This window comes from Sinohyriopsis cumingii, chromosome 12, assembly GCF_028554795.1.
Source record: "Sinohyriopsis cumingii isolate HCF-2022 chromosome 12, ASM2855479v2, whole genome shotgun sequence".
Lineage (NCBI taxonomy): Eukaryota > Metazoa > Mollusca > Bivalvia > Unionida > Unionidae > Sinohyriopsis > Sinohyriopsis cumingii.
Window position 1 is genome coordinate 122,547,317 of NC_142972.1, and position 22,792 is coordinate 122,570,108.

General features: G+C 34.8%; 2 protein-coding genes and 1 long non-coding RNA gene across 3 annotated transcripts in view; 2 read left to right on the forward strand and 1 right to left on the reverse strand.

Moving 5' to 3' along the window:
* The first annotated feature begins 5,695 nt into the window (after positions 1 to 5,695).
* On the forward strand, positions 5,696 to 9,804 carry LOC149787371 (uncharacterized). The gene is made up of 5 exons (XM_089976094.1): positions 5,696 to 5,800; positions 6,372 to 6,444; positions 7,238 to 7,400; positions 8,530 to 8,797; positions 9,748 to 9,804. Exons 1-5 carry the CDS (start codon positions 5,798 to 5,800, stop codon positions 9,802 to 9,804), a joined length of 564 nt encoding a protein of 187 aa, XP_089832220.1. The 5' UTR covers positions 5,696 to 5,797.
* A 1,830-nt stretch (positions 9,805 to 11,634) lies between these two features.
* On the forward strand, positions 11,635 to 13,078 carry LOC149787372 (uncharacterized). The gene is made up of 3 exons (XM_089976095.1): positions 11,635 to 11,825; positions 12,410 to 12,543; positions 13,013 to 13,078. The coding sequence occupies exons 1-3, from the start codon at positions 11,636 to 11,638 to the stop codon at positions 13,076 to 13,078; spliced, it is 390 nt and encodes a 129-aa protein (XP_089832221.1). The 5' UTR covers position 11,635.
* A 1,596-nt stretch (positions 13,079 to 14,674) lies between these two features.
* The window catches only part of LOC149787373 (uncharacterized), a 64,081-nt gene continuing 55,963 nt past the window's right edge, over positions 14,675 to 22,792 (reverse strand). Inside the window, exon 2 of the long non-coding RNA XR_016425160.1 lies at positions 14,675 to 16,268. This is a non-coding gene — a long non-coding RNA (uncharacterized LOC149787373). The remainder of the gene's footprint in view (positions 16,269 to 22,792) is intronic.

Here is a 22,792-nt window from a genome sequence, read left to right on the forward strand (position 1 = left end):
GTTTAAGCAATCAACTTTAACTGCCTTATGCCTTTGCCACGGCCAAGGCCTACTTCTGGACTGCGTAATGTTGATGATGATTGGGTTGAAATCACTAAGGGTGGTACGGTAGGCTTAGTCACAGGGTTGACGTGTTTAGCTCGGGAAGGTCGTATTCTCTTCGGTCGTGATAAAGAAGTCTGATACATTTGTTTCAGACTTCTTAACTCCGCTAAAATGTCCAACAGTACCGTGGCCGTTTGATTTTCACCCTCTTGTTTCTTTGCTGCTACTTCTTCTTGCTGTTGCTGCTGTTGTTTTTTTCTTACCTCTTCTTCTTCTTGTTGCTGTTGCTGTAGGAGAAAAGCTTGTTCCGCTTCCTTTTGTCGTTGCATAAATTTCTCCAATTCTTCTTTCTGTCTCTGTCTAAAATTCTCCACTTGCGGTAATGAAGAAGCTAACGAAGGTTCCGGAACAAATTCTTGCGAGGAGAGAAAATCCACAAAATCCCAATTCACTTCTTCTGAAAGTAAGTCCGAGTTCCCTTGGGCAGTCTCCCCTGCTGGTGCAGCCCAATGGATCGTTTTCTGAGTTTCCGTCATGTTGAATCACTGTCGCATAGATTGACTGCACACAAGCGTTAGCGAATCTATATTGACTACGTGACGTCACAGACTGCTCTCTTCGGATTGGATGCGGGCTGACTGAATTCTGTAACGCGTGTTCGGATTGGTGAATGAACTCAATCCGTTTCAATCCCTCCTGTCCCTATAAATAAGCGCCGTTCACTGCATTGATTCACCTATTCTCGTCGCTTCAAGATGTGGACTACAGTTGAGTCATCCACCCTTGTGTCTTCCATGATGTTTCGGACAGACTTGCTTATGTATGTCCGATCGAAGTGGACCGTTGTCCACAGGACAAACACCAGCCTGTGGATACGTAGGATCTACGTCGAAAGACAAGGATGCCTGAAAAGAGTGCTGATGTACGGACCAACAGTAAGACGCAGCCTAAGGAGAAGAAGACCAATGCGGTGCCATTTATGTTTATGTTTATGAATACATTAACATAAACCCAAAGGCCCTTTTCAGGGCCAGCCATATTTCTCGAAAAGAGATAGTCTTTGAATTGCCTACCCCTTTTTTAAAAATTTAAAAAAAAAAAAATCCCATGTTAAATTCCCCTTGTCCGTAGATTGTCCCACGATTTATTCCCATGTTAAATTCCCCTTGTCCGTAGATTGTCCCACGATTTATTCCCATGTTAAATTCCCCTTGTCCGTAGATTGTCCCACGATTTTTCGCCATGTTAAATTTCCATTGTCCGTAGATTGTCCCAAGGGGTTCTGTAATGCTAATTCCCATTGTCCGTAGGGTATCCCTATTCACTACTTATGCAATAATAATAATAATAATAATAATAAACTATCTTTAACGAGGATAACACATTTGGTCATGGCTGACCCATCTGCCGTGTGGTCCTCAGTTTTTGTAATCGGCTTTGTTAAAAAATTTTTTAAATATTTAAAACAAAATAAGAAAGAAAAAAAATACACAAAATAAAAATATAAGATCATGCACATAACCAGGTATCGTCGCACGCTCATTCTGACTGTGTGACTATACTGGGAAACATACAACTATGAACAATATTCAATACACACAATACACAGGTACATACATTTCAGCACAAGTCTTATTATATATATATATATATATATATATATATATATATATATATATATATATATATATATATATATATATATATATATATATATATATATATATATATAGAATAAGATCTGGATATATCAGTCATGGATATGATTATAAAGTTTTCTATTCAGAGCTTTTAATATGTCATTCCAGCTGGTCTAGAAAGAATTTCTTTAATGATATTTTAAAAGAAGCGAGGGAAGTTGAATTACGTATCCTCATTGATAAGGAATTACAAACAGTAGGTGCTGATATAAAAAATGAGCTTTTGTAATGATTGGTTTTCGACCGAGGAATCTGGAGATCGTTGTTAGTCGTCGATCGGAGATTACGCTCAGTATTCGATGATCTTAGTTCAATTATGTTAGAGATATAATCTGGAGAAAGACCGTTGAAAGACTTGTATATCATGATTCTTTTAAAATAAAGAATACATTTTTGTATAGGTAGCCATTTCAGACGTGAAAACAAAACATTTGAGGAAGTCATAACAGAAAGTTTCAGTATTATTCGGGCTGCCCTTTTCTGGAGTCTATCAATTCTGGACAGATTATAATTTGATGTGTTTCCCCATATGGTACAGCCGTAACCTATCAGTGGTAGTATATAACCCGAAAAATAAATTTCAAGTGATTGTGGAGGTAGAAATTTTGAAAGCAATTTTAACAGTAATTGTTTTGACTGTCATTGCTCATAGGTTATCGATATGCGCATTCCAGCTGAGGTGTTGATCAATGTAGATACCAAGAAGTTTCTGATTTTTGACAATAGATACGTCTAAGCCATTTTGAGTTAGAAGTAAATCCATGTTAGTAGATAGACGCTGCCTTTTTCCAATTGTCATACATTTCGTTTTAGAGATGTTAATATGCATTTTGTTTTGATGACACCGAACTGATATATTGTTGAAGTCGATTTGAAGTTTATTTTTAAAGGAGTCTAGTGATTTACCAGATAAATGCAATGTAGAATCATTGAATGAAAGATGGGATATAGAATATGGGGCGATTATTAACTGGGAAGGTACGGTACAGTGTGAAAGAGGTAAAGTATGTGGTGGGGAATTATGATTTATTATAGGCTGCTATCAATTACTAGTTCGAAGTTATATATGAAACAGAATATTCCAGGTGAGCACCATTTATCAATGAAGGGTGAACCAGACTCAGTCGGTAAAAGACGTCTTTTATTCTGCATACTAACCTGGATGGTAAAAAGGATAACAGTGCCTTACTGGATATTTGCTTCCTTATGATAATATGAACTAATACGTTTAATCTATATGGCGTATTTGTATTAAACGCATACTAATTATTTATTAATTACAAGACACTAGTAAAGCTGCGGAGACATGATTGCCCTCAAACTATTTTTCTCATTGATCTTAAACCCTGTGAGGGCATAACATTAACCAGCTGTTGATGTAAATCAGTTCTAGTCCAGTGTAGAATGTCGGATTAATTTCTTTGTCAAGAACAGTTGAGTGATATTTAAAGCTAATTAGAATTAGGCTAGCGGTACATCTCAAATCCTGCGTATGTTAACATTTAAAATCAAACGTGACCTGGTTCTGTCTCTCATGTGGGTTTCACAGTCTTCCCAAACGTGTGAAATATCAAGTTTGCTTGATAGAAGCTGATTTGCTTTCATCAAGAGTCAAGTATCAGGGTTTTTAGAAAATCACTCGGACAAGCTCTGATACTGTTAGTAGGCATGAGCATTAAATGTCTATAGTTTTCCGATTTCTTCAGTTTCTTTAAATCTTGCCATTTTCTGCTGCAAGTTTTTTGGTGCCGGTGGCAAAGTAGCTAGAAATTTTCTTCCCATCAGTAATTCAGCAGGGCAGTATCCATTCAGTAATAATGTTGCACGATAATGTCAAAATAGTTTTGTAAGGATCGTCTGTCTTTTTTCAGCATTCTTGTCATTATTTGTATATGTGTTGTATACATACATACATACATACATACATACATAGTGTTTTGATTTCTTTCAATACCAACTTGTTTACAAGGAACAATTTACCATAATTTAATAAATAAGAAAAATATAATTAACAAGGCTAGGAATTAACCTTTCATTACTAAGTGAAGGATAATATTTATGAATTTCTTATGTATGCGATTTACTGTATGCAGTTGACCAACAATCTTTCTTATAAAGTTTAAATCCTTCGTGTCCACGTCTAATTATGCATAATTTCAGCATCAAGACCCGACTAACATGTTTTATAGGAAGAATCTTAGTAAAACAAATCAAAAGTCGCCGATGCCTTTACTCTGTGCATTGTATCAGACAACGCTACAACTTGTCCGCATCATTACATTATGCCTTAGGGTTCGACAGCATTTACACAAGATAGTTCATATGTACCTTTGTGTAACTGTCTTCAGGAGCTTTATTCATTATGTAAAGCATTTATATGCTGGTCTCCTCAATCGTCGAAAGTCGATGCCATTTTGTTCACTACAGTAACTCAGAGTTACCTACAGATTCCCCACTTCCAAGACCTCACGTTTCTAGCCATGAGCACTCCATTTTTGAAACTTTGTCTACACTATTCTACGTATTTACTATCCGATTTGATAGACATGACGCTACACACACACACACACACACACACACACACGCATGCACACACACACACATGCACACACACACACACATGCACACCCACAGACGTACATACATACATACATACATACATACATACATACATACATACATACATACATACATACATGCATACATACATACATACATACATACATGCATGCATACATACATACATTATTACGACTCCGTGGTTTTAAATATGTAATAGAAAAGTGCGAGAAGCAACAGACTGAAAAATTCAACAAAGATTTTATTTCCCTAGATTACAAAGTGAAAATAAAGAGAAAGAAATTATGGTATTGCGAATTAAATCGCAAACTAATCATATAATTGCAGACACAAGTTTCGACGATAAAAGGTATGAATAAACTTTAGTGGAAATCCAAATTAAATCCAACGCTGAAAGGGTTGATGTGCCTTCGATGGCTCGTAAAGTGTTGTTTTGTCAACAGTCTTTTGTTGGATTACAATAATACAATCCGGGATTATATCCTTTTTTTGTATTTCACTATAAATCCAAGTCTCTGTTTCCAAGAATGTTATCAGAGCACGTTTGTATTTCCAGAGAAGAAGTAATTGGAATAACTAAAATTCCAGCCCATATGAACTACTGGTCACAGCAATAATACAGACTAATTCTACTAAGATTTTAAATCACAAATGAATAATTTTTCCAGTGACAATTAATTATATAGTCCACTACTTGACCTCCGGTCACAATTAGCTTTTTGTCATACAAACCCTTACAGAAGGCTCCTAATGTTTACAAAATAAAATCTTAGTTGTAATTATGTATAACTATTTCTAAAATTATAATACAAAATGTAGTAAACAACAGGAAAACCTGGCAATTTATGGGGAATTTCCAATAACCTAGACCCAGACCCAAATAAGCATGTCTACTTCTATTATTGATAGGGATTTTAATATCAACCCCATACACAAAGAGAATATTTTAGTCATGTATTAGTTGTTCACAGTCTTTAAAAAAAAATCAGTGATTAAAGTCGAATATAAAATGAACTTGAATTTTTACAGGGATAAGTCCAACATACAATATTACATTACAATAGTATAAAGTGAAATACATTTTTTAAAACCAAACTAACAAGCAAACAATGCAAATTTAAACATACATACATTCATACACACATGCATACACACATACACATACACATACACACACACACACGTATTCCTCATTGTGACAACCAATTCACTGATATTACAGAACAGAAAACGATTCATACAAGCAGCTTGCAGGCAAGTACTGTTTATGGCGTTCGATAAATATTGCCAATTTTGTTCTTAATTCAGACATGAGTACAAACCTTGATGATGCCATATCTATCTTGAGGAGGGTCGCAGACCAGATTTCCTCCACCTCATCATCTCTTACATCCTCTGCATCTGGTTCATCTGCGAGTCAGACATCATCTTCATTGGTATCGGAGGAACACAGGTGCTTGTTTAGTAGAACAATGGTATATAATTTCAACAAACGTCTCCTTTTTGCACTGTTTAATTCCATGAGCTACATCATTGTCATCACGATGTTTCGTCTTTCTGTCTGTCATCCTGAGTTGTTGATGCCACGAAGATTTTAAAATTGAATTTTAACTTAATTTTATGCAACTGTTCCATTTAATCAATTTAATTAAGTTTAGTGGATTCAACAGCCACTAAACTGAATTAAATGCTATGCGAAAAACAATGAAACTATTAACATCGACTAACTTATAGTTTTGCCTTTCCGTAACTTGCTAATGTCCTATTGCTAATGTGTAAAAATATAATATCCACTAAACTTTAATTAAACGTTATGATTCATAAAGTGTGTTTCCGTACACATAAGCCCTATAACATTCATAGAAGCCTAGTGTATCAAATAGGTCTTATTTCAATAGAAGAGTAAACGAATATCACCATGAAATGTTATTGATTTCCCCCAAAATATAATGACCTAGGCATCATCTTTTGTTATATGAGAAAAACCCACATCATCTTTTTTTCTGTACATTTAGACTTGTCACATGTTCTTTTTGTTTTGCACAGAGATTAAATCCATATAGGTCAAGAACTGGTAGGACTGATAACAATTTGGTCAGGATTGATGGGAGAAGAAAAGGTACCCTTCATTATCACTATATATCACTATTTTATATAGTTGCTTTATTTCTGTTTTGTTTTGTTTTTTTGCCATATTAAGCACTCAAGACATCACTTATGAATGGAAAAATACATTTCATACAATGCATCTAATAGAACGTATACACACAGACACACAAATACTCTCACACAAATAGGTTATCCCATATATATAGTCAATATATAGCCTTTATTGTCTTGATGTGACACCAGCACCACATCACTTCAACATTCAAGTTAACCACTAGAACAAGGCACAATGTTTGTTTCTTTTTAAATATTCTGTACTAGTATTATTTTGAATATAAAATAAATACCCAACTATTGTATTGACTGTCTGCGTGATGTGTGTCTGTCTTACGATGCACAAATGTTACTATGTGTTTGTTTCTCCCCTCTTATGTTGTTGTTGTTTTTGTTCTGCTATGTCTTTTCGTTAGTGTGTTTGACGATTCACATTTTTACATTGCTCGATTTTGATGAAATGCCTACATTTAAAATTTACAAAATGGAATTTGTCACATTTTTTTCACACAATTGCAACAGAGAATATGAAACCTAAGTATGATTTATAAATACATGCATATTTATTTATTACTTGAATTTGTGTCCAACAGGAACGTGTGGGCATCCATGTCTCACAAACACATAGCTAGCTGCTTCACTCATGCAACATAAACTTATATAAATTTTTAGGAAATATTGCTTATTTTTATGTCCTGATTCTAGTCACCAAAACAAGTAAACTGCGGTGATACATATTTCTATTTTAGGTCGCACTATGACTCGATCTTTTGTTTGTCTGAGTTCCAATACTTCTACTACTATTCCACCTCTGGAAGAAAGGAGAATCCTACGTAAAAATGGCTTTGGGGAAAAGAAAGTTATTATTCCTGCTGATGCTTTGCATGACCAAGTGAGACAGGCCATACTAAGGTAATTATGTTTTCCAAAAAGTAATGAAAGGTGATCGGCAAATTTTTGAAATGAAGGAAACGAGTGAAGTGCATGTGAATAAATGCTTGTATGTTACGTTCTAAATCTGAAGAGAATGAACTGTAAAAAAAAAACAACAACAGCAGGTAGGCACTGTGCAACTCGGTTTCCGCCTCTAGGTTGCTCATCTAGTTACAGTTGAAGTCATAATAGAGAAGATACACCATCGCTTTTTGATGTGAGTTATATCTACTGTTTTTCTTGATGCAAATGTCTCTTTCAAATTGTATCTCTATGTGCACTTCTATTTCACAATATACAGATGTGTTGAGTCATAGAAATTAACTTCCTCTCAACAATGCGAACATGTACAAATTCCCATCTTCAAGTTGTTCCAAGCCTCAACATGAAAAGAATATTCCAGCTCGAAATGTTTTTCTCTAATGTTTACTTAGAATATTGTTTCTTGGTAAATCAAACAATTAAGTACTTATTGCTAAACCATCAAGCTTATGTGTGAGTGGGAGTGGTGGAAGCTAATATTTGTTGGACCATAAATTATGCGTTAAGCTCCTATTGCATTTTTAAATAGAATATTCCACAAAATAAAAGTTCAGAAACACTATGTAAAATTTGAAATGTACAGATTTAGTAGATATTGTCTATTTTATTTATAGACTTAACTGTATCCCTTTTTGCGATTAGTTTTAATACTGTACTTGTAAAACCAGGTGTTTTTCTTAACGTTTACGGGGACAAGTAAGATTTGGTTGAACAAGCTATATCCTACGGTTTACTTGTCAAAATCAAGTAAAAGTATAAACCAAATTTTAGATACGTTCACAAAACAATATTATCTGAGTAAAAATACTTGAATGATATTCAAGAAATTACTGAAATATAAGACTCGATGGCGATTCCTCTCAGTACTCAACATCATCCATTCAATATTTCCAGCCTGAACCAACCTTCTAAATAAATTTAACCATATCTTTATTCCTGAAATCCTAACGCCAAACAAACACATTACATAATTGTTTTAAAATTGAGTTTAAAAGTGAACATTGATATAAAACTGTTATCCGTACTCGAAAATAAAAAAATTTATTATTCATTATCTGTTTTCCAGCTCTTTTCCGGCTTTAGATCAGTGTGGTGGTTTTGAGCTGTTAACGCTAAAAAGCAACTCCAAAAAAGTTTTAACCACAGTAAGTCACGGAAGATGCAGTGCAGAAGACATTAGGGAGTTCGGTACAGGTCGCATATACATCAGGCCGATTCAGAAGAGTATCGCTATAATTGACCTAGAAGACTCCTTTGAAGAGCAAGAAAAGTGTTTGTCTTGTTCAAGCATGGTACCTATAAAGGACCTGAGAGAACACATGCAAACTTGTCAGGTAAGGTAGTCTGATTATCAGTTAATTGTATCAAGTATTTTGCTCATGTTAAAGCTTTAACATTAATCCAACAGTATGTTACCTCCGTTTATATACAATTCATGTATATTAGACAAAGGTGCAATTTCTAAGGGCTGTCACCTTCGCAAGGCAAGGTTCCGATATGATAACCTATCACCGCCTCGGCGTATCGGGCAGATATTTCTGTGTTTCATGTCTATGAATTTCACTGGATGCAACGTCAAGCCACCGCATCCAATCAAAATTAAGTTGTTCAAATGTGAACACTGTTCCTACATGATCGGGACAAGGGGAGCACACAGCTAGAATGGACATCTGATAAGTAAGCAATTTTCAAGTCCCTGTCCGTGTTTGCACAATTTCCTTTCTCTCAAATACAACTGTAATGGCTTCACTCTGGTATATAGTCATACTTTCGAGGTTAAACATCCAAAGTATCCTTTTAGGTCAATTGCCTCCATTATTTTCGGCCAATGTAGAATGCACCACGCTATTGGTTCCTTGGCATTATGTACGATGGGAGGCAGTTCAGGAAATCCAGTAGATGTCGCTAGGACAAAGCACCAGTATATATGTTCGATCCGCCAAGGTGTAGATAGGATTATCATATCGGAAGCTTGGCTAGCGAAGATGAAGTGCTGTGTAAATGAAGTTTTGCTTTGCTTTTCTGTTGAGAGAATTTTTTATAAACTTTACTGATGCCTAGACAGAATCAAACGGTATGCATTTCGTTTGGTTAGAAAGTGCCTGTTGTTTAGATCACTAAATTTATACGGTGGTATCATGTGTGCAGAGTATTTACGTAATGTTGGGGATTGAGAGTGTTACTGCTAAAAACGTCCCCACATACTTTTTATGATTTTCAGAAATCAGGAGAAGATGCAGATTGCATTGAAATTTTCAAGTAAGTTGTATGTCTTTGAACCTAGGTTTTAGATCTACTTGACTCAGGACTAGACAATTTGTGTCCATCCTTCAGAACTTGATTATTTGCCTTAAATGATTCATATTTGTGTAGAGTGTATAACTAACTCCCTGTACATTTGATAAATGATTCATATTTGTGTAGAGTATAGTATAGTTGCATGTACAACTGATATATGATTTACATTCGTACAGTTCCTGCAAACTTGATATGTGATTTACTGGAAGTAGACTGCATATAAATATATGGAATCCACTAAACATCACAATAGAGCATCACTTTAGTGAAAAAGAAAGTGAGGCTCCAGTGCAGATTGATCATGCATTATACATTGTCCCCTTTACTCAGTCCACTGGTCACTACCCATGTAAACTAACTAAATGTCCTGTTGGTGGATTTTTACGCGATGTTTTGCTTCATTGTCAATCCTCTTGCATGTTACAGAGTCTGCTGATGGAATTTAGTCATCCTTGATTAATAAATAGGCCACTTCACAGTCATTCCAGTTGTGTCCTACATAGATTTCAACTTTTACAGTACAGTTCTTATCTAAAATATATGTCTTGTAGAATGCTATGCTTTTTATGAAACTTACAGGACGACATAAATCTGAATCGATCTATGATCATCTGATTTGTCAAATGTTGTACATATATTTGTGCTTTCAGCGATGACCCAGCTAACGTTAGTGAGCAGCCTAGTGTTCTAACAACACACAACAACACCAGTACTGCAGACCCACTTCTCAACACTGGTGAAATGTACAGTAATGTACCCAAAATTCCAAATATCAGACAACAGGATACTGTCTTGGCTACGTTTCCCAGCTCTGGGACTAGCGAGCATGCTGGTATAGCAGCAATAGTACACCGTACCAGCAAAGAGCATGGTGCTGGATCAAGAAACACTGAACATCATAATGACGTGACCGGACATCCCAACATTGGTGATCTGCATCATACTGTAATGACAAATTACAGGTCTTCTTGTTTAGTTGACAACATGGCTGTGATTTTGGAAGAAGTGTAAGATGTTTTTAAAAAAATTTTATTTGGAAAGATCCAATTATGAGATGCCATGTTGTATGGTTGCTGTATACATTCATGCTTAGAAAATTTCCTTCTTGAGGCCAATCTGTGCCTTTTCAGCGATATACTACTTTATATGAGATAGTGGAAATTCTTTTGTCTAGATGGGTCATAATAACGCATAATAAGATGCAGGTAACTCTGATTAGTTCATTTTACATGCTGGACTATGTATTTTTGTGCCAAGTGACATGTTTATATTTCCATCTGCAAAAAGGTAATTATTTTCTTAATATTAAAGACTGGTTTAACACAAACACACGCACACCGATAAGCACCGATTGCTAATATATCTGTTAACTAGTTAATCTTGTTGGATATCTTCTGCTTTGTTATCCAAGTAAAATATATTAATTCATGTATATAGCTTGACTTCAATTACATGTTTTCAGTGGATATCTTTATTTCCCACTGCCACATGCATATGAATGAGTGTTTGCCCTTTGAATTAGGAAAGTTAGATACAACTGACAAATTTTAATATTCTTAGACTCCGTTGCTTTTCTTTTCTCTTGTTTCAGTATATATTGACGCCTTCTTAGTTTACAAAATTCCACCTGAATTCAGTAATTTAAGTACCTTGACTTGCTCTTTTTTTGTTGCTACAGCAAGGACATTCATGACCCAGTAGCTGTCTTGCGCTATTTTCAAAAATCTGTAATGACTGGAAGACAATTAGACCAAACATCATTAACAGAACCGCTGGAGAGTGAAACCCAACCCATCTATGTGTCGCGGATGAATATGTTTGCAACAGGAATGGAGGAGATCTTGGAAGTGTCAAACCTTTTGGTACCCCTTGAGATGACATATTATGGAGAAGAGGCTTCCGACCTAGGGGCACCAAGGAAGGAGTTCCTCACTCATATGATGCAAGAGATAATAAAAGAAGAATGGAGACTTTTTGAAATGACTGAGGAGGGTGCATACACACTGAAAGATGACTCCGGTGGACTTGAAAGGAAATACTATTTTGGTGCAGGACTAGTTTGTGGTAAGTGTTATATTTTCGTTACTTGCTGTAGATTTAATTTTTACTATGCTGGTCATAATTCGGCTATCAATGGACAACATATTTGCGATGTGAATATTAGGCAGAGCACAATATGCTTTCATGTTAATTTTTGTGGTAAATAGCTTTGGTCTGCAATTTGGTAAGCAATTGATAAAGCAAATCTTTTGTCGTGTAAATGAATGATATAGGTCTTTCATTATGTTATTGAATGAAAGTATACTCTCTCTCTCTCTCTCTCTCTCTCTTGGCATATAAAGCGATCCTAACTGTTTTAGCAAAAATATTTTTGACATTCTTTAACTCCTATACATCAGTTTCAGTTTACACGACATTGTTGCATGCATGGTCAATACATTGCTATTTTTGGCGTGCATTCATGCGTCACGCGTATTTTAACACCTAGTAAGATGTGCTTGTGATGACCCACATTTCTTGCTTAACAGGCTGTGACTCGTTTTTGGAGTTAATAAGCGTGAAACAGAAAAATGATTTATTTGGTTTAAATATATCTTTCATTTAATATCACACGCGCGTTATTCTATTCTTGTTAACAATATGTTTAGGTTTGTCATTGATGCAGAACGGGCCTCTACCATGTTTCCTAACAGAAGAAGAATTGGAAACGCTTCTGTCCCAAAACTTAACACCATTTCAGGCACAATTTAGAGATGGCTTAAATCGGCTTGGTTTTGTTGATGTAAGCATAAATGAGTATCTAAACTTTCCCAAACCTGTAACCCGGACCTATAAAACTCTTGTAACCTGTTATCATTATACACTAAAAATCTTGGCAGTGATTTTGGGACCACAATATACAATATAGCTTGTTTATTAAATAAGGATTGTAAACATTGTTAAGGTTATTTTAAAAGTATAAGTTTATCATGTATTAGATTATGTGAATATCAGCTAATCTCATCAAGCTTTATAAATTTAGTACCCCTCATATTTTCCAATTCTTGAGAGGTAAACTGAAGATGCGCATAACTGGATAAGAATCAAACTGATAATAAAGTCTTATGTGCAAATAGGAGTCATGGTACAAAGTCCCTTTTGTTATTGCAACCTTGCCAATGAAACAGTTTGGGTCAATTACAACTTTTTATGTATTGAAATGTTACTTTTCAGTTAATGCGCCGAAAGCCGTGTATTAAATATCTCTTCAGGCCTTCTGCAAGGTCAACTCTGGCACAGAGAAAATTGATCCATATCCTAAAACCAGTATTCTCTGATATCGGATCTAACAGAAGATTAAAGGAGGATGGTACATATCAAAAATTCTTAGCATGCCTTAAAGAAGTTTCAGGTAAATATATAACATCTGTAAAGATAACAAGAAAGAGGTCGTTCTGATTGCATAGATTATAAATATACATTTATCAAAATGAAATATGGGGTAAATGTTTTTCGTTTGCGCCATGGTTATAATTGAACTAGTTTCTTAAAGATTATTATTAATATAATGATATTACATGTTTACTCCTGAATTACTCCATACTATCTAAATTGTATCTGTGTTCAGTCCGTTGTACCTATGTTGTATTAGATTAGCATGATTACTAGGACTCCAATATATACACATTTTGAGAGACGTTCGATGCGTAAGGTTTATAAAGAGAGGTGGACATTTTCTTCTTTTACATTCACATTTCTACGACTTATTGTAAAACAATATGTTCAGTCATTCTTTGTGGCAGCTAGCGGAATGGCCACATAAAGTTGTTATATCAAAGAAGATCATGCATTATAAGGTTTGCATAAACGATAAACACACACACACACACACACACACACACACACACACACATATATATATATATATATATATATATATATATATATATATATATCCTTTTCTATGTTAATACCGGTTATATATCTCATTGTGTAGTATAAAAAAAAGTGACATTTCCATTTCAGCGAGCTTGAAGTCACATGTTCAAATATAAAATATATTGCTTTTTGTTTCACATGAAATATATTCGGTATTAACACATGAAAACAACATTTTAATTTTATTAAATACAAACTTGCTGTTATGTCTATTGTATGAAACCTACTCCTGAACAGAATACTAGAAGAATCACTCTTCAGCACGCAACCACCATCCCCTATTTTTGTATTCACCGCACTGTGAACGGCATTCAGGATCAGCGAGCGGCTATTGGCGCATCAGCACATTCAAAACTGGAATTACACTGTAATTCACTTCGATTAGTCTATATCTTTGGCCTTGTGATAAAACATTTATGACTATTTGGCATCCATTTCACTATACTGCAAGTTTTCTCTTTTAAATTTTCATTTCGTATTCAAGGGAAGTAAATTAGTTGTTAAATTTTACAAAACTTGCTGGTTTTCGCGTTGTTGTGTCACTTGGTTTAAGACAATATATATATATATATATATATATATATATATATATATATATATATATATATATATATATATATATATAATTCTATTGCTTTTTATAGGTGGTAGAAGAGGAACGGAGAAAGCCAAAGTTACATTGGAGAAAATAGTACAGTTTGTGACGACATCTGCAAAGATGCCAGTTTGAGGATACTACATGCCACCCGAGATTGAATTTTTTGATGATGGAAGTATGCTTCCTAGAAGTTCTACTTGCATAAATATCCTTTATTTACCTTTGGGACATTTACCAGATGATGCCGCATAGGATATATATTTTTAATAATATCCTATCTTCTTATACTTTCTACTTGGTGAAAGTTTTGCGTTATGAAATAATTCAATTAATTTGGAAAAAATGCACTACATGACTATATGTGGAATAAAGAATCATGCAAACAAACCAAAGAAAACACAGTTTCTCTTATAATGTACGGTGGTAAAAGTATCGATTGTAGAATATCATGTGAAGTCTTTGACAGTACTATGTATTAAATTTCAATACACGGTTCTTTAAGGACTAAAATATTCGTACATGCTCCCATTTATTTGCAAACCTCCCAACACACACACACACACACACACCGATGTTAAAACGAAAAGGCATCAAAGATAGCAAAAAAATTCACAAAACTTAGTCATTTTATTCATAATTTCTAACCTGATTGTCACCAAAGAGTCCCATGCACTGTCATTTTGTTGGCGTTTCGAATCAAACGGGAGTTTTGTAATAACATAGTCGCCATATTTGCGTAGGCAAGTCTATGTTTTTAGCAACAGGGGTAATGTAGTTCACCGTCTTTGATAATTTCAGTAATTCCGGAAATTTTTTGTGTTACATGTCTCATATGTGTATACAAGAGTTGTCCTTTTTATTTGCTCAATTTGGTCACGAAATATTAAACATAGACATTTTTAATGAAATGGACTGTTCTATAAACCAGAAAAGGTCGGTGAGCAATCTGTCGCTTGTTTATATCGAGAGATTCCGATTGCTTTGAAATGCCAATAAGTCCGCAGTGTTAGGGAACTATTATCAACTGTAAGTTAGAAATTTTAAATCAGTGAATGAAATTACTTAATTTCGTGCATCTTTATGTCCTTGATACTTTTTTTTTTGTAAAATTTGTAACGGGGTACAAACAAACGGGGTGGTGTGCGAATAATATACTCGGTGACATTACCTAACTGATGTTTACCATTTATCATTCCTAAGTGTTGTTGCATAAACAGCTTAAATACCGATACCTTATGATATTCAGGATAACAAAATCATTTAGCCAGACGGACAGATAAAGATACTCAAGAAAGAATGTCATGTCTTACAATATTGAAAACTATCAACGCTTTAAAATGACACCTCTATGATTTGCTTGCATACGGAAGCATTATCGAATATTGTGCATGAACATCAGAAAAATAAAGAAGTTGGAAGCAGTAAACACTGCTTATGTGTTAGGGGATAACAATGGAACATGTAAATATAATATACAGCATGTTAGTGTGTCAGTTGAGTTAAGAAATTATCGATGAAAAATTGTAGTTGTTCCTTTCTCAAGTCATAAAGAAGTCTGCCCCTATGCCCAGTATAGACTTGCGAGGCTCTGCACTGGTGGTCTTCGCTGACTGGCATAGAATTGATATCGGTTTTGTCAAGGATACTACGAACTTGTCCAAGTAGCTCAATCACTTCGACAGGCACTGATACATCCTGCAGGGTGTCCTCCATTAAAATCTCAATTCCACGTACCTGAGTCATTATAATGTTCTCTGCTTCCATCCTATTTGACATGCGCTCTTTACACTTTCTCAATTCTTCCATGATAAAATTTACTAACGACACCAATCCTGTTGAGCCAGAATACATTTTTGTGGTAACATATCATCAGAGTGAAATGGAATTCAAAAGTACCCCATTATCAAGAATGGCAAAACTGTCTTTAGAGTCGATTGCGTTCATTTGTCTTTTCATGCAATGGAGTTGTGTTGATTTGAAGAGGCAATGAACTGAAAGTGATAAAATGTTTAAATAGTTATAAAATCACACATTCATCGCAAGTAGTGAAGCTATTACATGTGGATAAAGCGTTGTTCCTGGAACAACGAGTGAATAATTGTGAGAAATGCTAAATATTACGGTGTTATTTCCAATTCAACATATTTAATCACTTTCGTATGTTATTTTTAAAACATCACTTTTAAATCACGAGATTGTTGAAAACATAACTCCAGACTATGCGAAATGCTATCTATGCTATTATACGTAACATCAATTGAAATTCTAAGTATAAGAATAAGACTAAATAGGAAAATTGAAGGTATTACAGTTCCAAATGTAAAAGACGAAATAAAAATGCTACAGCATGCAGACGATTGTACGAATTTTATTAAAGACTAAAATTCCTTTAAACACCTAGAGAAGGAATTTTAAAAATTTGGTAAGGCCTCTGGGTCAAAAATAAATCTTGAAAAAACTGAAATACTGAAAATAGGGAGCTGGAGAGGAAATCACTCAGGATTACCACCACGCCTAATTAAAGAAAGAGTGAATGCATTGGGCATTTATTTTGGGATAAGAGAAGAACAAGAAAACTAAAAAAATATGAAACAGAAATTAGAAACGAATGTGAACACCTGGGCACTTATGCCATTATGTCTAATGGAACGGGCCCAAGTGGCCAAAGCGTACATGTACGCGAATATAAATTTTATTACCAAGTCTATTGACATAGAAAATAAAAATTTAGAAAAACTAGATAAGGAGATTATTAATTACATATGGGATTTTAAGACCCACTACGTCAAGAGGGAAACTTTATATAGAGCAGAAGAAAGGGGGGACTAGCACTCTCCAACCCCATTTGGATAAAGACTGCAAATATTATAAATAGATTTAAAAAGATTAAAGCAATACCAACATCACCATGGGAGGGAATATACATCTACTGGTTTGGGTTCACATTGAGAAACAGGGGGGACATTTATAAAAATAATTAACTTGTAAAAAAAACTAGAAATACCAAGAAAATTTAGACATATCAAAGAAATACCAACCAAATATAGAGATATAAAAAGTTTATGGGACCAGGAGGAAAACTAACATATAGATACATTAGAGAGGAAATAACAAAAGAAAAACTAAAAGTAAAGTAGAACAGGAGAACATAGAGATTAACTGGAAAAGAGCATGAGGGCACTGGATCCAATTACGCTCCCTAAAAATGCATTATTCCTATATATGGTGCAGCACAATAAGATGTAGATACAGTACAGCACAATACGGTGTATATACAGTACAGCACAATAAGGTGTAGATACAGTACAGCACAATAAGGTGTACACACAGTACAGCACAATAAGATGTAGATACAGTACAGCACAATAAGGTGTAGATATAGTACAGCACAATAAGGTGTACACACAGTACAGCACAATAAAGTGTACACACCGTACAGCACAATAAAATGTACATACAGTACAGCACAATAAGGTGTACACACAGTACAGCACAATAAGATGTAGATACAGTACAGCACAATAAGGTGTAGATATAGTACAACACAATAAGGTGTACACACAGTACAGCACAATAAAGTGTACACACAGTACAGCACAATAAAATGTACATACAGTACAGCACAATAAGGTGTAGATACAGTACTGCACAGTAAGGTGTACATACAGTGCAGCACAATAAGGTGTACATACAGTACAGCACAAGATGTACATATAGGTGTATATACAGTACAGCACAATAAGGTGTAGATATAGTACAACACAATAAGATGTAGATACAGTACAGCACAATAAGGTGTAGATATAGTACAGCACAATAAGGTGTACACACAGTACAGCACAATAAAGTGTACACACCGTACAGCACAATAAAATGTACATACAGTACAGCACAATAAGGTGTACACACAGTACAGCACAATAAGATGTAGATACAGTACAGCACAATAAGGTGTAGATATAGTACAACACAATAAGGTGTACACACAGTACAGCACAATAAAGTGTACACACAGTACAGCACAATAAAATGTACATACAGTACAGCACAATAAGGTGTAGATACAGTACTGCACAATAAGGTGTACATACAGTACAGCACAAGATGTACATATAGTACAGCACAAGAAGATGTACATATAGTACAGCGCAACAAGGTGCACATATAGTACAGCACAACAAGGTGTAGATATAGTACAGCGCAACAAGGTGTACATATAGTACACCACAACAAGATGTACATATAGTACAGCGCAACAAGGTGTACATATAGTACAACACAACAAGGTGTACATATAGTACAGCACAATAAGGTGTACATGCAGTGCAGCACAATAAGGTGTACATACAGTACAGCACAACAAGGTGTACATACAGTACAGCACAACAAGATGTACATATAGTACAGCACAACAAGATGTACATATAGTACAGCACAACAAGATGTACATATAGTACAGCACAACAAGATGTACATATAGTACAGCGCAACAAGGTGTACATATAGTACACCACAACAAGATGTACATATAGTACAGCGCAACAAGATGTACATATAGTACAGCGCAACAAGGTGTACATATAGTACAGCACAATAAGATGTAGATACAGTACAGCACAATAAGGTGTAGATACAGTACAGCACAATAAGGTGTACATACAGTGCAGCACAATAAGATGTAGATACTGTACAGCACAATAAGGTGTACATATAGTACAGCAAAATAAGGTGTACATACAGTAGAGGACAACAAGGTGTACATATAGTACAGCACAATAAGGTGTACATACAGTACAGCACAACAAGGTGTACATACAGTACAGCACAACAAGATGTACATATAGTACAGCACAACAAGATGTACATATAGTACAGCACAACAAGATGTAGATATAGTACAGCACAACAAGGTGTACATATAGTACAGCACAACAAGATGTAGATATAGTACAGCGCAACAAGGTGTATATATAGTACAGCACAACAAGGTGTAGATATAGTACAGCGCAACAATATGTACATATAGTACAGCACAACAAGATGTAGATATAGTACAGCGCAACAAGGTGTACATATAGTACAGAACAAGAAGATGTACATATAGTACAGCGCAACAAGGTGTACATATAGTACAGAACAAGAAGATGTACATATAGTACAGCGCAACAAGGTGTACATATAGTACACCACAACAAGATGTACATATAGTACAGCGCAACAAGATGTACATATAGTACAGCACAACAAGGTGTAGATATAGTACAGCGCAACAAGATGTACATATAGTACAGCACAACAAGGTGTAGATATAGTACAGCGCAACAAGATGTACATATAGTACAGCACAACAAGGTGTAGATATAGTACAGCGCAACAAGATGTACATATAGTACAGCACAACAAGGTGTAGATATAGTACAGCACAACAAGATGTACATATAGTACAGCACAACAAGGTGTAGATATAGTACAGCGCAACAAGATGTACATATAGTACAGCACAACAAGGTGTAGATATAGTACAGCGCAACAAGATGTACATATAGTACAGCACAACAAGGTGTAGATATAGTACAGCACAACAAGATGTACATATAGTACAGCGCAACAAGGTGTAGATATAGTACAGCACAACAAGATGTACCTATAGTACAGCACAACAAGATGTACATATAGTACACCACAACAAGGTGTACATATAGTACAGCACAACAAGATGTACATATAGTACAACACATTAAGATGTACATACAGTAGAGCAAAATAATGTGTACATATAGTACAGCAAAATACATGTATTAAAGTTAGGAGCTACCACGACTAATAATAATAATAATAATAATAATAACATTAGAAGAAGAAGAAGAAGAAGCATAACAGAATTAGAAATAGATAAAGCGATTGACCAACTAACTAGGAATAAAGCTCCAGGGTTAGATGGGATAACGCCCGAGTTTTATCAAAAGTTCAATTCCAATAATGAAAAATCTCTACAATACTATTTATAAAAAATCAAGAAATGATAGAAAGGAGGAAAACAGGAGTTATTACACTCATCTTCCAAAACAAAGGCTAGACTTCAGACCTAAAATATTGGAGACCAGTCTCGTTACTTAATATTGAATGCAAAATACTCAGTAAATATTTAGCAAATAGAGTTAAACCAATACTAGGGTACATAAAAGATCCAAACCAAACATATGGTGAAGAAGGCAGAAATATGCAGAATAATATACTTCCAATAAAGACAATAATAAATTATATGGAAACATCTAATATTGATGGCGCTTTAATCCTCATTGATCAGGGGAACGCCTTTGATAGGGTAGAAATGAGTTATATTTTGCAGATACTGCATAAATTTGGATTTGGAAACGTATTCCAAAACTGGAACAAAACAATTTATAAGAATATAAAGTCATTGGTACAGACCAATGGTGCAAAAACCAATCCGTTCTCAATAAACGGTTCAGTAAGACAGGGTTGTCCACTATCTATGTTACTGTACGAAACAGGGATAGAGGCACTACATAATGAAATCCAAAATCATAAAAGAATCCGAGGAGTAAGAGTAACTAACATGAGGGAGGAGTGTAAAACCTTCCAACATGAGGACGATTGCTCCAACTTTATAACTTCAAAGCGATGGTATAAGTATTTAATGCAGCAGTAAAACCTTTTTGGATTAGCCTCGGGTTCAAAGATAAACCGAATTAAAACTGAAATACTACTTATAGGCAAATAGAAGGAGAATTATCAAGGGCTCCCTACAGAACTCATAAGAAATCAAGTTAAAGGACTAGGAATAAATCAAGGGAAAGTCAGTAAAATGCTAAATTTTCTACAAATTAGGAAAAAATTAGAGAAACATGCTATAATATGGAATGATAGGCAAATAAATTTATTTGGAAAAATACAAATTGCGAAATCGTATTTATACAACTCGATTTGGTACGAATTTGACGTATCGGACTTTGAATTTATATATCTAAATAAATTTGAATCGTTAATAATAAAATTTATGCGAATGGGATCCACAAATTACCAAAATACACATTATAAAAAGATATGAAAAAAGGAGGACTCAGTCTCATGGACTTGAGTTAAATAAGTAGTAAATTATACTTCCAGATTGAATAAACGTCAGGAAAATCCAGAATATCACTGGCAGGGCATATACCTTTACTGGTTTGGCTTTCTTCTATCCAGTAAGCCTGCAATTTATAGGAATAATAGCATGACAAAATTGCTAATTCACCCCAAAATAGCGTAAAGAATAACACAAACTATACAAAATTACAAAACAAGCAAAGAATATTGGACAATGTTTAATAAGAATGAATTGGAAAATATGATAAAACACAATACAAAGTAAAGCCAAAAAAGGTGGAAACACTAAATTTAGAGATTGACTGGAACATAGTATGAAAATCATTGGAAAAAAACAAAAGAGATAAGCAAACAAACGAACATTTACTAATATCTACATGATGTAGGGTGGACAGGTGAAAATGCCCACCAGAGACACCTTATCTCGAAGATCCCTTCTTGCCCCGTGTGCAAGGGACCACATAGTAAAAAGCATAATTTTATACTACAGATCTTTAAATAAATAAAGACAAAAATAAAAAATAAAAGTATAAGCAAACTAGGCAATTTTGAGCCCAAAAAATCATCCTTATACCCATAAAATAACACAAAATTTTGTACAGAGAAGTGATAGACTTCATTTTTAATGCTATGTAAAATATAAGATAACAGCTTTGGATTACTGAATTATATACTCTGGAAAGTCAATAAGCGGCTAGCAAAAACTCTACCAGAAAAACAAACTAACTTTGAGAAACTAACGCCCGGAAAAGCCACTTATAATGAGCTTGCTATAGGACACACGGTACTAATTATACGGAAGAACTGTGAACCAGTCTAGAAATGGGTGAAGAAATAATAGAGTATTTACAGGTTTGGTGGTCCATAATTGGTTAATAATGAAAATTAAAATTTTAGGAAAAATATCTTTTGAGAGCTTATCCTATGTGTAATGTAAAAAAAATATTGACAAATTTCTACTGATGCAATTTTAGCATTTTTACAGGCTTGACTCAGGAGTACTCAATACTGAAAGTAGCACCTGATTCATTTGGTGCAGAATCAATAACACGTGTTTCATGCACATGTATGTAAACAAATTGCCGCGGGTCATATGGTGTTCTCCACACATAAGCTTGCACCAAGGTTAGATGTGCAGGAAACATTATTGGTGTCATTATCAGCACCCATAAATTTTAAGTTATTGAATTTTGAATATGACAGTGTTTCCATATGTTTACCATTGGAGTGGAATTAGTACCGTGAGTCTTATAAGGACACCGACAGACGCTCCCCCCCCCCCCCAACTCAACAGGCAAGGACCCGACTTCGGCATTTGAAACCCAGCAAACCTTAATACATGTAACAAATGTAGCCGAAATAGACTCGTTAAACCAGACTATTAGAAATTAATTTCAGACAGAGA

Bases quoted from the DNA above. Each gene is read 5' to 3' on its own strand.
- LOC149787372 (XM_089976095.1), top strand. From the start codon at position 11,636: ATGACATATTATGGAGAAGAGGCTTCCGACCTAGGGGCACCAAGGAAG. The intron at 11,826-12,409 runs GTAAGTGTTATA...CAATATGTTTAG, and splicing joins TGGTGCAGGACTAGTTTGTG to GTTTGTCATTGATGCAGAAC. The intron at 12,544-13,012 runs GTAAGCATAAAT...ATATCTCTTCAG, and splicing joins ATCGGCTTGGTTTTGTTGAT to GCCTTCTGCAAGGTCAACTC.
- LOC149787371 (XM_089976094.1), top strand. The intron at 6,445-7,237 runs GTACCCTTCATT...TTTCTATTTTAG, and splicing joins GATTGATGGGAGAAGAAAAG to GTCGCACTATGACTCGATCT. The intron at 8,798-9,747 runs GTAAGGTAGTCT...CTTTGAACCTAG, and splicing joins AACACATGCAAACTTGTCAG to GTTTTAGATCTACTTGACTC.